This window comes from Chiloscyllium plagiosum, unplaced genomic scaffold (assembly GCF_037043375.1).
Source record: "Chiloscyllium plagiosum isolate Xiang-an unplaced genomic scaffold, Cpla_swu_hap1 HiC_scaffold_12, whole genome shotgun sequence".
Classification (NCBI taxonomy): Eukaryota; Metazoa; Chordata; class Chondrichthyes; order Orectolobiformes; family Hemiscylliidae; genus Chiloscyllium; species Chiloscyllium plagiosum.
The window spans coordinates 32,775,130-32,791,469 of NW_028270150.1; the positions used below are offsets into that span (position 1 = coordinate 32,775,130).

General features: G+C 39.5%; 1 protein-coding gene across 3 annotated transcripts in view; it reads right to left on the reverse strand.

Annotated features, from left to right (window-relative positions):
• Nucleotides 1-16,340, reverse strand: part of epha3 (eph receptor A3) — a 245,408-nt gene that overhangs the window by 169,370 nt on the left and 59,698 nt on the right. For all 3 annotated transcript variants that reach the window (XM_043701197.2, XM_043701195.2, XM_043701196.2), the window contains exon 3: nucleotides 14,874-15,537. In XM_043701197.2, coding sequence (XP_043557132.2) covers nucleotides 14,874-15,537 — 664 coding nt within the window. The remainder of the gene's footprint in view (nucleotides 1-14,873; nucleotides 15,538-16,340) is intronic.

Here is a 16,340-nt window from a genome sequence, read left to right on the forward strand (position 1 = left end):
GAAAAAATTCTCAGATCGTCCTGTAGTAAGATGCACTGTTGCAGTAAATTCATTTTCTTTCCAGCTTATCTAGACTTAGGTTTAAGCTGTAAGTTGGACCTCATTTACATATATATTTTTGAATGATAACATGCACAAGAAATCTCTGCCTAAATCTCGTGCCCTAACAAGTTCAAATAAACTCGCAGTTTTACACAGTTATTCATTCACAAAATTTGAATCACTAGGTCACAAAATGGTTAATTGGTTCAGCTTATTAGATTTCTTTAAATTTCTTAAACGTACATCCATCTTCTCTTGCTGTATAACACTGAAATGAATATATTTAGTGAGCTGAGCATTTCTGCATAGGAGATGAGGGAAAGTCCTGTATTCAAACACAATGTTTTATTGGTGTGCTTGATTTAAATGACTTGGAGGTGCCGGTGTTGGACTGGAGTGGACAAAGTTAAAAATCACACATCAGGTTATCATTCAACAGGTTTATTTGGAAGCACTAGCTTTCAGAGTGTTGCTTCTTCATCAGGAGGAATTATTTGCAAATTAATAGAAAGGGAGATTAGATCCTTATGGCTCTGAATAATAAGACTGAATTAAAGTTGGTTTGCTTTTTAATAGATATTTACTATAATTATATCAATTAGTGGGTACTACCAAATTCGCCAAGCAAAGGTCATATAAAGCCTACAACTCGACAAATATACAACTGTTGGGGTTCACTGGAAAAGATGTCAGGATAACATCTTTTCAATGGATCTCGAGACAGCAGACTGGGAGATGAGGGGCACTGAAATTACTTTAAAGAAACTGAGTTGACCACACAGTGCAGATCAAGCCAGCAACCATCCTGTCTGTTTGACACACAACCACAAATCTGTGTTTGCTGGAGACTAGAGAAGTATGAGATGACCTGATTGAAACTTATAAAATCCTGAGAAGCGTGACAGGTGTGTCATGGAGATGATAATACCTCCAATGGGAGAATCAAGAATTTGGAATCACTGTTTAAAAATTAAAGGTCGCCCCTTTAAAGATGGGTGATTTTTTTTCTCTCTTAGAAGGTCATGAGTCTTTGGAATGAAACAAAGAACTGCAGTTGCTGGAAATCTAAAACAAAATAGGAAGTGTAAGATAATCTTAGCAGTTCTGGCAGCATAATGTTTCCGATCTGGTGACCCTACTGATGGTTGCACTACTTCTGAAGAAGGGTCACTGGACCTGAAACATTAATTCTGTTTTCTCTCCACAGAAGCTGCCAGATCTGCTGAGCTTCTCCAGCAATTTCTGTTTTTGTTTCATGAGTGTTTGGAACTTTTCTTCAAAATACAGTGGAAATAGAGTCTTTTAAATATTTTTAAGGAGGTGGGTAGATTCTTAGTAAGCATGGGGATAAAAGATTATCGGGTGTGAGATTGAGGTCACAACTAAATCAATCATGATCTTATTATACAGCACAGAAATGAGGGCTAAATGACTGACTCCTATTTCTAAATTGTGCATTCACTGTCTTAATCATGGGAAGTGTTAGAAAATGTCACCAAAGCACTCCAGTGCGAAGACCGAGGAAGGCAAAATAACCAAATACTGCTGTCAGCTGGTGTACTCTTTCTCCCATCTGATCACAATGATACAGACCATGAACTAATCCAAGACAATCCTATCATCCAAACTGTAGCCTCTACATATCCTTCTGGTCCATTGATTGCAGAGTATCATTGACAAAGGTGACACTTCAATCTCACCTCAATTTTAAATATAATTATGGGAGGTGGGCTGGCTTGACCATCAGGGCTTTTCTTGTCTCGTGTTTTTGTAAGTTTTTACTGGCGTTATCATCCTTTTAATATCCATGCTGTCTGACCATTATCATGCTATGCATCAATGTGACAATTCCTCCAGGCTATATACAGCCCTGTTTCATAACTATCGAAAGCTGTGATCTAACTATTTTCCACTTGGGAATATTTGTACCTGTAACTGTCGTTATCGCTGCCCATAATGCAAAGAAAACAAAAACGGTACCATAGCAAGTGAAAATTTTATCCACCTTTCCAATTATCTTCTGTCCTCTCGGTCACAAGATTTTTAACAACTACCAATTCTAGTCAAAAGACGTGATTTGCTTTATTTCAATCTATAAATTATTTAATATGATTTTGCTTTCAGATTGCAACAATAGTGAACCTTTAATAAACAGCATTTTTTGTCATGGAGTCATAGAGATGTACAGCATGGAAACAGACCCTTTGGTCTAACCCACCCATGCCAACCAGATATCCCAACCCAATCTAGTCCCACCTGCCAGCACCCGGCCCATATCCCTCCAAACCCTTCCTATTCATATACCCATCCAAATGCCTCTTAAATGTTGCAATTGTAGCCGAAGTGAAAACAAGCAACTTTGGTTAGTTTGCTTCAAGGGTCCCCTGCAACATCTACATGAAGTGATAAAATAATTTTCGATGCCAAAGCAATATAGTTTATCTATACTACTGTGCCAGAGTGATACAATATAACTACAGGTTCTGTTACAATAAATCTGAAATAAAAATCAGGAAAAGATAACCTATTAATCAACTGATCTGGCACTTGCGAGAATGAGCACTGAAGTATTCAATCTAGTCGAATGCATGTGTACAATATTCTGGAATGGAATTAAGCTGCGTACTTCAGTCAAAGCAGAAAGAGAGATGTTCCTGGACTATGCCTAAAACAAATCTCAGGCATCTTTGCAAAAGACTTATAAACCAGGTCACAGGCTTTTGTGGGCACCCACTGTGCTCAGGATGGGGATGGGGGCCCAAGCCCAGAGCAGCACCAGGGCTACAAATTCTGTCCCTGTCCCCTACTGCCAAGACCTGTTTGAGGCTCCTCGGCCAATATTGGTGAACTCTTAAAGTGATCATTGGAGGCGCACCGTCAAACAAATTTTGATATAAAACAAAGACTTTCTGACCCGGATGTGGAGCTGGGAGAAGCAGGAGTCCAGTGCTGAAGACCACCGCTGACTTTGGTTTGCACCCTCCTGATTGCCACTGAGCTACTACTCAAAATCCAATGGTGTCTAACCAGTGAATGGTCTGTAGACACCCAGCAAGAGTCTGAAGTTGGCCAGACTCATTTAAAACGAGGCCAGAGGTCAAAATGTGATGAGTTTCGAGCATTGCCTGTCCGGGACTGAGGTCATTCCTGGCAAAATGCACAAACCAATTTCTATCTGTGTTCTGAAGTAGGGTCACTGGACCTGAAACATTAACTCTTCTGTTTCTCTACAGATGCTGCCAGACCTGCTGAGTTTTCCCAGCAATTTCTATTTTAATTTCTCTCAGCCAAAGGCTTCAAGGTTCTACAGTTCAATTGCAAATATGATGTGGAGGTGCCGGTTTTGGACTGGGGTGTACAAAGTTAAAAATCACACAACACCAGGTTATAGTCCAACAGGTTTATTTGGAAGCATTAGCTTTCGGAGCGGTGCTCCTTCATCAGGTCAAGGAAGATGAAAGAACAGTGCTCTGAAAGCTAGTGCCTTGAACCTTGAAGCCTTGATTTTTAACAATTGCAAATTGTCAGTTCTTTTTAAACAGAGCAATTAATGCTTAAGTAACCCAAAACCTTTCAGAATTGCCACAGTTTCTTCATTTATTTTTGCAGATAAATATTTATTATACAAGTATGGCAAATATTCAGTTCATAAGGATGGGGCTTCAATTATTCATTATTGTAACAGAGAATACTATGAAGATCCAAAAGGCCACAGAAACTTTCGCTCATTCACATTTGCTGGTGAAGGGGAAAAATCATCCATCACAGTCACATATCCTGCTGTCTGCTGGCAAACCCACACTGGTCATCAGATCCTTGGTCAATAGCTCACCAGCAGTGCCTCTGCTGAAAAGGGGAATCCAGATTACATGTTTTACCACACAACAACCGTGTATTGTTCAAGCACAGACTAACAGCATTGCTCTGAAGGAACAGATATAACAAACTTAGTAACAATAAAAGGAGGAATGCTTTGATGTGATGAAAAGGAAAAAAAAATCTAGTTTTGCTGCTTACCCTAACCCTTTCCTCTTTATTGCCACCTTAGAAGTGATCTCTCACTTTCTGTGGTCTTTAGAGTATTCCATTATGTAGATCTTCTTTCAATTGGCCATCACAACATCATCTTATATCACTCCTTAAGGTAAACAACAAGAAACAGAAAACAGCTTCGCTTCATAAGCATCACAAATATTACTGTGCCTAATTTTCTCACAATTAAAGAGCAATTCAAAAATATAGCAGGTTAATGATTTTGACATTACCATTTAGAATTTTTAAAAATGCACAATCAAGTTATGATAGCTGCACTGCTTATGATGAAAACATCTTAATCTCCCTCTTCCCATTTCGAGTTAATCTTTTGAATTCAATATCCAGCTCACAACCTTTACTTAAAAAACATTAAGACACTCAAGTCAGAAATTTTAAAAAAATGATAGGGAGGTCATATTCTGTATTGTCTAATTTGTAAATTGGTGAATGAACATATGAGATATATTACATCGCACAGTAATTGGGCAATTTATTTTATAACGATTTCCATCCTTCAAAAAACGTTTCTTGTCCCAGGGTCTTTCTTTCAATGTCTTTAACATAGCGTGATGAGTGGCATATTATGAAGATATAATTATGGTTATCTTATAATGTGCTTTCCAGATTGTCGATTAAGCTTTCCATACAAGACTGAACAAAAATCTCTGCCACATTTCAAATGTCCATTAGAATCACATATTGATTTCCAGGCACCTGACAAAACTTAACAGGAAGAATAATATTTACTAATTCCCTAATAATCTTCAAAACAAGTGTGTTATATGTACTGGTGATATGTGGAGAGCCTCCTTATAAAGGGAATAACAAACATTTTTGGTTCACAACGTTTTTTTTTTCAATTACAGTAATGTGGTACATTGCCGAATTATTTAGGTTGGTTTTCTCTGCCAATTTTATGCACGTGCCGATGTTCTAAGGAATTTTTAAATACATTTCTTCTCAGGGAGTAACCCATTGCAGCCACTGAATCTCAGTGCCCATGGAAATGCATTATGCCGAAGTGGCAAAATATTTCAATGTCCAACTGAGGCCATGGATTCTAGTACCACATTGCACCCAAACCGATACTTATTATGATCATCAACATCACACAGACTAATTTTCATTGAAGTTTTAAACCAATTTTTCAACTTCATCTGCATAATAATGATTCAATCTGACTTGTGTGGTCTCCAGGTGGATGGTTGAAGACTTCTGTTTCCAATATTATCTCACACAAAAATAATTTTCATTAGATATGTTGAATTTGATTACACAATACAAGGTGATTAAACCAAGACATTAATATTTTTGCCAGCAGCATAGATACTAGTGGTAAAAGTGTTTATTTAACACTGATATTTTGCTTTTTGTACACTGGTTGGATTGTTGGATCACAATTATGGGGTGGCACAGTGGTTAGCACTGCTGCCTCACAGTGCCAGAGACCCAGGTTCAATTCCCACCTCAGGCGACTGTGTGGAGTTTGCACATTCTCCCCATGTCTGTGTGGGTTTCCTCTGGGTGCTCTGGTTTCCTCACACACTCCAAAATAAAAGTGCAGATCAGGTGAATTGACCATGCTCAATTGCCCGTAGTGTTAGGGGCAGGGGTAAATGTAGGAGAATGGGTCTGGGTGGGTTGCGCTTCGGTGGGTCGGTGTGGACTTGTTGGGCGAAGGGCCTGTTTCCACACTATAAGTAATCTAAAATTATTACAAACATTGTACCTTGTGGAATGGTCTTTCTTAAATTTAAGTATATATGATATAACATCAAATTAACTTCCAAGTCAGTTTTAGGGGTGATTATAATGTTTGGGATACAGAACAAAGGTGGGTATGATGTTAAGTGATAGATCAACCACAACCTTAATGAACAATAGAAGTGACTCAAAGATGCAAAGGATCTATGCCTGTTTCCACGTTTAACCTAGCATTTGTAACACCCTCTGCGGCTATTTCACAGTTAACAATAACTACTTTCAGTGTTAATCCACAGGTTTACCATCATATTTCAACAGCTGTTTAAAAATGTGCTGTTGGGCAGGCTCTCATTCTTGGCTATAATGACTTTCCAACAAAAGTGCCATGAGTATCAGGAAGTGCCTCCTCAAGAGTGTGTGCATGTGTAAAAGCTAATGAGATGCAAATCAGGTCCTCAGGATTCTTTTCTGCATATTTCTCACCTCTGCACTGTACAAAGTTAAGATTGCTGGCATATACCATTGTGAAATAGCAAAATGAAACCCAAAGTGAAATTCAACACTGATACAAGAACTGGCAACAAAAATGCTGCAGAGCTTAAGCTGTGAAATAGTTTTTCACACTTTCATGTTGTGCTTCACTCCCTGGTTGTTGCTAATTGCCATTCTATAACAGACTTCTTTAACCCTTCATCCATTCAACAGAGAAGGTGGAAGTTTGGGAATATGCCTTTATCCGCTTGCAATAGAAAGAGGGCAGTAAGACAGCCCAGAGAGATGGTAAGTTGATTACATGGTTCAAACTGTTGCGCATGCCATTTAGTGACAGGTCTATCTGCTTCTGATCACTACGATAGTGAGGTGAGGCTGTTAAGAGGTCAAGGGCCTCAGTGGGCAGCGGAGTGCAAAGGGTATCCTGCCAGAAATTTATTCTGGTACAAGCAGGAAAATGGTAGGATTCAATTATACCACCAAACCCACTATGAGAGGCAGCAGAAGAGTCAATGTCTTTCAGATTCACCCTCTTTACATATGAAAGGCAATTGCCAAAGTAGAGCCAAGCTGATGAAAGCAGTGCATTCTTGGAGAATACCAGCTCAACAACACTCTACCAAGATTCATATGATGACTAGAACCATTATACAGCATATTGGAATTCTCAGATACCTGAATCAACCTCACAGTGTCTTAAAGTAGAACCAGGACTGGATGCCAAGATTTTTTGATGACTTAACAAATGCTTCATAAGTCTCCCAGTCTTGATGGGCTCCACAAGGAATGTATGTATGCCATCTTAATGCCAGGGGTGTTTTCTTCAGATCACCTTCACAATCTTCTGCTAACAATCATTGTGCAACCACGCACTGACAGGCTTTAGAAAACAGCAGCCTTTGGTCAGGCATGGAGATGGGACCCCGAGGCTTGAGATGCTAATGATGGATGAATTAGCCTTTCATCTTCCTTTCCACCTGCCTGATTCAGGGCAGCATTCAGATTCCTATTGAAACTTCAGAGTGTTCTACCTGCCCAAATCTGTATGAGATGAACAGAAAGTCTTGCTATTTAACTATGCAAGACCAGAATTAGATATCTTTGCTTTAACAATACAGGTCTGGACAATGAATTGAGTAAAGGGAGAAATTAGGCCAAGCAGCCAGAATTACATCAATATTTGAAATTTAATTTAAAAAGCTCAGCATCGGGGCCAGAGTTCTGAGTCTTTCAAAGCCTCAATGCTTCAACCTCAAGCAATTGCACAGGACAATTTGCAGAATGTATTTCTAATCCAATTTCCATCAATTTAGTTGTTCACTTAAACAGGATAACCCAAATTCAAATTTCCTGCAACAAAACTGTTCGGGTGGGTTTAAACTAACTCAGCAGGGGGATGGGAACCTGAGGTGCAGTTCCAGTACACAGAAGGTTGAGAATAGGGAGGACATTGACAGGATTTCACGGTCACAGGAATGTGCTGGCAGACAGCAAGCTGGTTTGGAGAAAGGATTGTCAAAATGATTCTGGGCAGGAGTCAAAGGAACAGGGTGGTCATTTTAGGGGACTTTAACTTCCCCAACATTGACTGGAAATGCTATAACTCTAGTACATCGGATGGATCAGCTTTTGTCCAATGTGTGCAGGAGGGTTTCCTGACACAGTATACTGAAAAGCCAACAAGATGGGAGGCCACACTGGATCTGCTACTTAGTAATGAATCAGGCCAGGTGTTTGATTTAAGTGTAGTGAGCACTTTGGAGTGGGTGACCATAATTCAGTTACATTTAGTTTAGCAATGGAAAAGGATAGGTACATGCCACAGGGCAAGAGTTATTGATGGGGAGAAGGGCAATTATAGTGTGATTAGGCAAGACAGGAGGGTAGAATGGGGTAGCAAAATACAGGGGATGGGTACAATCGAGATGTGATGCTGGTTTAAGGAACAGATATTGAGTGCCCTTGATAGGTATGTTCCTGTCAGGCAGGGAGGAAGTGATAAGGTAAGGGAATCATGGTTTACTGAAGAAATTGTATCTCTTGTTAAGCAGAAGAGGGAGGCTTATGTGACGTTGAGAGGAGATGGTTCAGGTGAGGCAATGGAGAGCTACAGATTAGCTAGTAAGGATTTAAAGAGGGAGTTAAGAAGAACAAGGAGGGATGTGAACAGTCTTTAGCACGTAGAATAGGGGAGAACACTAAAGCTTTCTATAGGTATATGAGGAATAAAAGAATGACTTGGGTAGGAATAGGGCCAGTCAAATATAAAAGTGGGAAGTTGTGTGTGGACCCTGTGAAGATCGGAAAGGTGTTAAACAAATGTTTCTCATCTGTTTTCACTCAGGAAAAGGAGAATATTGTCGAGGAGAAGACTGAGATATGGGCTATTAGACTTTAAATGATTGAGGTTACTAAGGAGGAGGTTTAAACAATCCTAGAATGTGTGAAAGTAGATAAGTCCCCTGGGCCAGATGGGATTTATCCGAAGATTGCCTGGGAATCCAGGGAGGAGATGTTGGAGCCTTTGGCCTTGATCTTTGAGTTGTCATGTCTACAGATTTAGTACCAGAGGACTGGAGGTTTGCAAATGTTGTGTCCTTATTCAAGAAGGGCAGCAGAGATGACCCAGGTAATTATAGACCAGTGAGCCTTATGTCTGTTGTAGCAAAAGCTTTGGAAAGGATTATAAGAGATAAGATTTATAATCATCTAGCAAGCAACAATTTAATCGGAGTTAGTTAACATGGTTTCATCAAGGGCAGATCGTGTCTCGCAAACCTCATTGAATGTTTTGAGAAGGATAGGGTAGTTGACATGGTATACATGGACTTTGGTAAAGCCTTTAATAAGGTTTCACATGGTAGGCTTTTGGAGAAAATATGGAGGCATGGGATTGAGGGTGATTTAGTAATTTGGATTAGAAACTGGCTTTCTGTAAGAAGGCAGTGAGTGATGGTTGATGGAAAATATTCAGCCTGGAGTCGGTTACTAGTGGTGTGCCACAAGAATCTGTTTTGGGACCACTGCTGATTGTCATTTTTATAAATGACTTGGACGCACGCATAGGTGGATGGGTTAGTAAGTTTGCAGATGACACTAAAATCGGTGGAGTGGTGGACAGTGTGAAAGAATGTTGCAGGGGGACTTGGATAAACTGCAGGATTGGGCTAAGAGGTGGCAAATGGAACTCAATGCAGATAAATGTGAGGTGATTCACTTTGGGAAGAATAACAGGAAGGCAGAATACTGGGTCAATGGAAAGATTCTTGGTAGTGTGGATGTGCAGAGGGATCTTGATGTCCATGTACATAGATCCCTGAAAGTTGCCACCACGTTGATAGTGCTGTTAAAAAGCATACGGTGTGTTAGGTTTTATTGGCAGAGGGATTGAGTTCCGGAGCCGTGATGTCATGCTGCAACTGTACAAAACGCTAGTGCGGCCTCATTTGGAATATTGTGTACAGTTCTGGTCGCCCCATTACAGGAAGGATGTGGAAGCATTGGAAAAGGTGCAGAGGAGATTTACCAGGATGTTGTCTGGTCTGAAGGGAAGGTCTTATGAGGAAAGGTTGAGGGAGTTGGGTCTGTTCTCATTGGAAAAAAGAAGGCTAAGAGGGGATTTAATAGAGACATACAAGATGATCAGAGGATTAGATAGGGTGGACAGTGACAGTCTTTTTCCAAGGATGATGATGTTGGCTTGTACAAGGGGACATAGCTGCAAATTGAAGGGTGATAGATGTCAGAGATAAGTTCTTTACTCAGAAAGTGGTAAGGGCTTGGAATGCCCTGCCTGCCAATGTAATTAACTCACCCATGTTAGGGGCATTTAAACTGTCCTTGGATAAGCCTATGGATGATGATGGGATAGTGTAGGGGGATGGGCTTAGATTAGTTCACAGGTTGGAACAACATTGAGGGCCGAAGGAACTTTTCTGCACTGTATTGTTCTATGTTTTATGCTCTATGTTCTAAAACTAGCTCTAAACTTAATTAATATGGGTAAATTTCAGCTAACTGTCGATCACTTTTAAAATGCAAGTTTAGGACTAGAAGACTGGCATTGCAACCTGTCTTAATTTATGTTTACTCTTTTTTAACAAGGCAATACTAATGTTGAGGACTGCATTTGTAAAGCTTGACTCTTTATACTGACATACCTGACCCACGATTGATTTGACTGGTCATAACATTAGTGACACAAAATTACACCTTTAGCATTAATCCAAAAGTTAAATAATGCAGATGCTAGAAATCTGAAATTTTAAAAAAATGCTGAGAAGACTCAATAAGTTGGACAGCATCTGTGAATTGGTGGTAGGTCATTGACATGAAATCTTAACTCTATGCCTGCCTCCACAGATGCTGTCAGACCTACGGAGCACTCACAACATTTTCTGTATTTATTTAATATTAACTGCCTATGCCAGGGCTCTCTATGCTCAAGTCAATGAGAATATTCAAGACAGAGAGCAAGGGTCCTTGGGCAGCAAGAGAATAGAGGGATCTCAGAACTGGTGGCAACATAGAGTCGATATAAAAATTCGACCATGATTTTCTTTAATGGCCAACAGGAGGTGTGTAGCCTCCTCCTAGTTTCTGTTAAGAGCTAGTTCGGAGTTGATGGATATCTTCCTGCAATCCAAAGCTGCAAACATCTGGACGCATCTAACCCATTTTCTTTTCTCAGATTAGCACTGCATTTTTGAATTGTTTAGACTAACTGGTGCATTGAGCAGTGCTTAAGCCTCTCTGGAAAAGCTTCATACAATATGTTAAACCGCGTGGCACTTCATGGGAAAATGCATGAGAAAACAGATTTGAACTTCCAAGCTTCTTGCAATGTTGTTTGGCCACATATTAAATGGTTTCTATGGATGCAAAGTTTTTTATGGTATTGTTATTGGTAGCTACTTCAATTTGATTTCAACTTTTTGCAGTTCTTCAGTGTTTGTTGTAGTACTTAACAGTGAACCTTATCGTGATTGAAAGACGCACGAGAGAGAGAGAGGACGAAACGGAAAACAACCCCATTCTCTTTTCTGAAGCATTGCAAAATTACAGTTAAAGTTCAAGTGCAAGCTTTGGATTCTCCATTTTGTTTCTTTGCTGTTACTTTTGAAAAGCAGACCAGTGAAGGAGCCAGAGGTTACCATCTCAGCTGTCATTGCTATGAAAGATGATCCATTATTAGCCTCTATTAAGCACACTCTAGAAGTACTAACATAATGGGTCCTTCAAAAACACCCAAGAAAGAATTCTGCCACTCAACAGTTGCGGATGTGCCGCATTTCCACTCAACGACAGACGCTGCTGTAGCTCACCCAACGAAAAGAACAGTTAAGGGGTCAAGTGGGAAACAGAAGATAGAAAGCATTGCAGTAATAAATAACTACAGATGCTGGAATGTGTAATGCATTGCTTTGCTGTTGATTGAGATATCTGTTTTTTTTTCCCAAATGGCAGGTAAGGAATACAATACAGAAAACCAGGTGAAACTGAGAAAACTGTCCTGGTCACACAAAATTGGAGCAAATGACTGTCCCTTTTCATCACCTGCAGCTCCATGATCTCTTTACTGACATTGCTTTTGTTCAGTTTTCAAAAAGGTTTGTTCCTTTGCACCAGCCCTCTACCTACCTGTGACTCTTTCCAGTCATTTCAACAACCTGAATCATAACTTCGAATGATTTCCACACTGCTGGGCAAATGCACTCATTTAAAAACGATTTGTTCAACACACTGGTCACAGTATTGTAAATTGCCTCTCCTTATTATGGTTAGTTTTGGTTAAGAGGCTATAAAGTTAATGGAGCATCCACAGTTTCATCACACAACATCGTTACGTAGCTTCAATTAGCTTTGAGGATGATCAAAGGAAAGAAATAACAGGAAAGAAGGCAGGACGGGATAAGGTGCAGGATATTGAGATAATTTGGAATTAATAATTGCCTAGACAAAATAGAAAAATGTCAAGATTAGAGTGGTGCTGGAAAAGCACAGCAGGTCAGGCAGCATCCGAGGAGCAGGAAAATCGACATTTCGGGCAAAAGCCCTTCATCAAGAAAATATAGAAAAATGTACTAGACTTTATCAGATTTATGATTGGCACAAATTAATGACGTAATATTTGCATGTGTTTGTAATCATCTATTTGATTACTTCTGTTCGTCCTGCCATTCGTTTTTAAATTTAAATATACCAATTACTTCAGCACATTTTCGAATGATAACATAATTATTTGGAATCTTGCCTACAGTGTGTCATCACTTGTCGATATTTTTGGCTCAGATTGCTCATCATTCTCTACCAGTAATTTTAGTGGTAAATAAAGGTCTGTAGGTATAGCAAACATTTTTGAGTCCAGTCCAATCGAGTAAACGTTCGTGTCAGCTTGGCTAAGTTAGAAGCCTTGAGGTTGGTGGATCAGAAGATTTATGGATTTGCAACCCATGTCTGGAGTTTGAGAGCACCCATCATTTTAACTGATAATCTGCTGTCATACTGAGGGAGAGATGTAATGTGTGGGGTCACTGTTTCCAGGCAGGACCTCAAGATGAAGCTGACTATGATGATCCAGATGGCTTTTATGTAGCCTTAGCATTATTTGAAAAAGAGGTCCAGTTGATTTTTTTCTCCTTTAACCAATAATATCAAAAAAACACATTTTATTAGTCCTTCATCTCACTGCTATTTATAAGAAAACTTGCAATGAACAAAATGGCTATGCTTATTAAAACATGTAATTGTAGTGTCAAGTGATTTGGAATATATCCAAAACAAATGATAATTGCTGTGTTAAAATCTAAATTGAAATTCTTTATCTCTGATCCTATCTATATCTTTTAAACTAGCACCTTTCAAAAATCACATCAAGACTCATGGAGTTTCTAAATCCTGTGATTCACTTCAGGGAGAGGCACTGTGGTGATTGTAAAGAGGTCAGCCAGGTGGACCTCAGAATAGGAGTTCCCTGACTGGGGCTGTTTATCTGGGCCAATCAGGGAACCCTGGCTGACAGATCTGAATGGGAGTGTCAGAGGTTCTGAGCTGGCTGTGAAGAAGTTGGATCAGTGTCAGGGACTCTCCATATGAAAGGGTGACTTGGTGTCAGGATACCAGATACTGGCCTCTGTGCAGTTATTTCAGGCACCAGTGTGGAAAATTGGATTGAAATACTATTGAAGATGTACCCAATTTTTTGGTTGAATCAGAGATCAATCATTCCAGAAAAAGAGGAAAAGGTGTTGTTCTTAGCCTCCTTTAAGACACTCAGCATAATTCTACTTCAAAGAGCCTTCTGTCAAGGATAAAGAATTATGAGGGAGCAAACACACTTAAAAAGTGAAATCCTCTTAATTTCTATTACCCATGTACATCTATTCAATTATTTGCTGTACAAATGAATTGAGACATGCAATTAAAACATTTTGACAAAACAACTCTCTCACATAAAAAAAATCCATGAGAATGTCAAGCAGATTTGATACTTATCCCATACACTACTTACACAATATGCTGCGTGTCTTTTAAAACATTATTAATGGCTTGGCCTAAATGTGCTCTACTTAACCACTCCAAACATCTGCTGAAGTGTATTTACACTAAAGAACATTCATTTCACGATATTGCTAAGGAAATGGGATAAGGGTAAAATCAGTCAGGTTTTAATGGGTTTTTTGGCATTCTTTGAATGAACCTGGAGTCCAGTTATGTGCAAAGTTAAACAAAATACCTTTGCCTTATCAGTATGCCAGTACTTTGAATGAGACAATAAGTACAAAAAAAATTTATTAAGAATTCACTGTTTTAGTGAATCTGATTAAAGTATGCTCATAAGTATTTTGGTCTATGCAGTCTGAATGATAGATCAAACACACATTTTGATGTTTTTGTATCATTGACTTACAGAATCAATTCTAAAGAAATGCATTGTCAAAATATGGCAAGGATCAACACTTAACTAGATCAAAGCACAACCTCATGACAGACACTTGTAGCCCACACAGACTGTAACAAAGAGCAGTACTTGATATCCCAAGGTAACCATGAGGATTCAACGTGCACAATACATGAGAATCAATAACCTTCCTGCATTGCTTTGCCAAGTGCACTCACACAGCAAAGTATGACATTTGGGATCCCACAACTCTCAGAAATGAATAAATGGAACTCTGTAAAAATGCCAAGTGTGACCTAGGATTAGCAACACTTGGTTATTATAAAATTCAATTGTATTTTTCCCTTATGCTTCTGGAATTATGTCAACAGATTCAAAGAAAGAGCAAGAGGGGCTCAAAAGTTGCTGAAAACATTAAAACACAATCAATTTTATCCATACTGCATAGACTGTAAATAGAAGAAAAAAAATGCAATTAAATATTCTAATACAATCAATTTTAAAGATAAATTCCAACCCAATGAGGGTGACACAATATGAATTTGCTAAAATTTCTGTGTACTAATGTGTTAAATTATCCTATAAACAAAGGGGGTTGGCAAATCTGTTGAAACTGATAACATGTTTCTGAAATGGGTTCAAATAATTCATAAACTGCTGACTGGGAGATTTTCCCAATTCTAGCTCAACTAATTGTTACCTTGGCACGTGTTTCCTCTTTCTTCATATCCAGCATTGCACAGGCACTTCCCTATTGGCACCAGCCATTCTCCATCTGTGCTGCAATACATCCTGGGTGGGTCCTCCTCCTTGGAATGATTGACACAGGAACCACGCACCTCCACAAGAGACAGGGAGTCTACTCCAGGCACTGTGTCTGGGAACATAGCCAAGTTCCTTGTGATAAAAGGACACTTTTTGAAGAAGACACGCACAGACACTAATGCAACACAGGCACCAACGTCCTGAAAGGCCAAATAAAATCCTTTCTTGTTGATTGGCCCAACCTCACGGACCTCAGTGTTCAGCTTGAGGATTCGATCACCCAGATCCATCTGGGTGAAGCTCTCGTCTGCAGCAATGGTGTCAATCTTTACAAACTGGCTTTCCCTGAACCTGACAATATGATCTTCATCAGACTCCATGTAATAGAGGTTGAACGTTTCTTTACAGGATCCCAGCACCAAAGGGATGCTGTTGCAGTCTCTCAGCGTAAACTTAAGTTCAACATAAACCTTTTGGGCAGAGTTCCGAGGAATCCAGTTTGTTCGTAGCCAGTTGTTCTGACTGGGTTCCATTACATTACATACCTGGTAGGTACGGATTGGTATGTAGTGCTCGTCCACTCCGCTGATTTCTTCCCACTGAAAAGAAAATTTTAAAAAATGTTACAGAATTGTAACTTAGAACTTCTTCCTGTGCTGAGGCTTCTTCCCTCAATTCCACCTGACAATTCTCCAATTCAACTTGCCTGGAACATTAGTCATGGTCATATTTAACCCCATAGAAAGAAACAAAACCTTTCCAAACTGGATATACTGCCAGTTGAATGAAAGAAAATTAGTGCAATTTGCTTTTCTGACACTGGCCCATTTAAAAAACAGCACACTAAGATAAGAGAAAAAAAGCAGTAAAATTCACAAATGACACATACTGATCTTCCTTATCTTATTTACATCAAATTGGAGACCCAGCATGACCAGTACATTTGTTTCCAAATATTGCTTTTTTTTACACCTAGGAATGAAAATGAACTTAACGTTTACTCTAGCTTCCATCTTGCACACCCACATACAATCCTCATTTTCCCTATTCATGATTTCTGGGTCTGGGGTGTCAGGCTGGGGAGGAGTCACACTTTTTCCGTTGCCATCTTTCCATTTCCCAGCTTAAAAAAAATGGCCAGGGGTTGAGGGGGTACCTCAGCCAAATTCCAAAGGCAGCAAGCAGATGTTTTCACAAATTATGCAAAGTCTTGTGTTGCCCTGCCCCCATACATTTTAGATCAGGTGTTCAATGGGGTCACCCTTAAAAGCAACAGCTAAATGCTGGGGGAGGAAAAAAAAGGCTGAGGAATTTAATGGTCCAGAGGAGCAATAGTGCTCCAGTAGGTAAACTCCAGCACAATGGCAGTCCCTCTGGATCACATCCCTTCCAGCCCTTCACA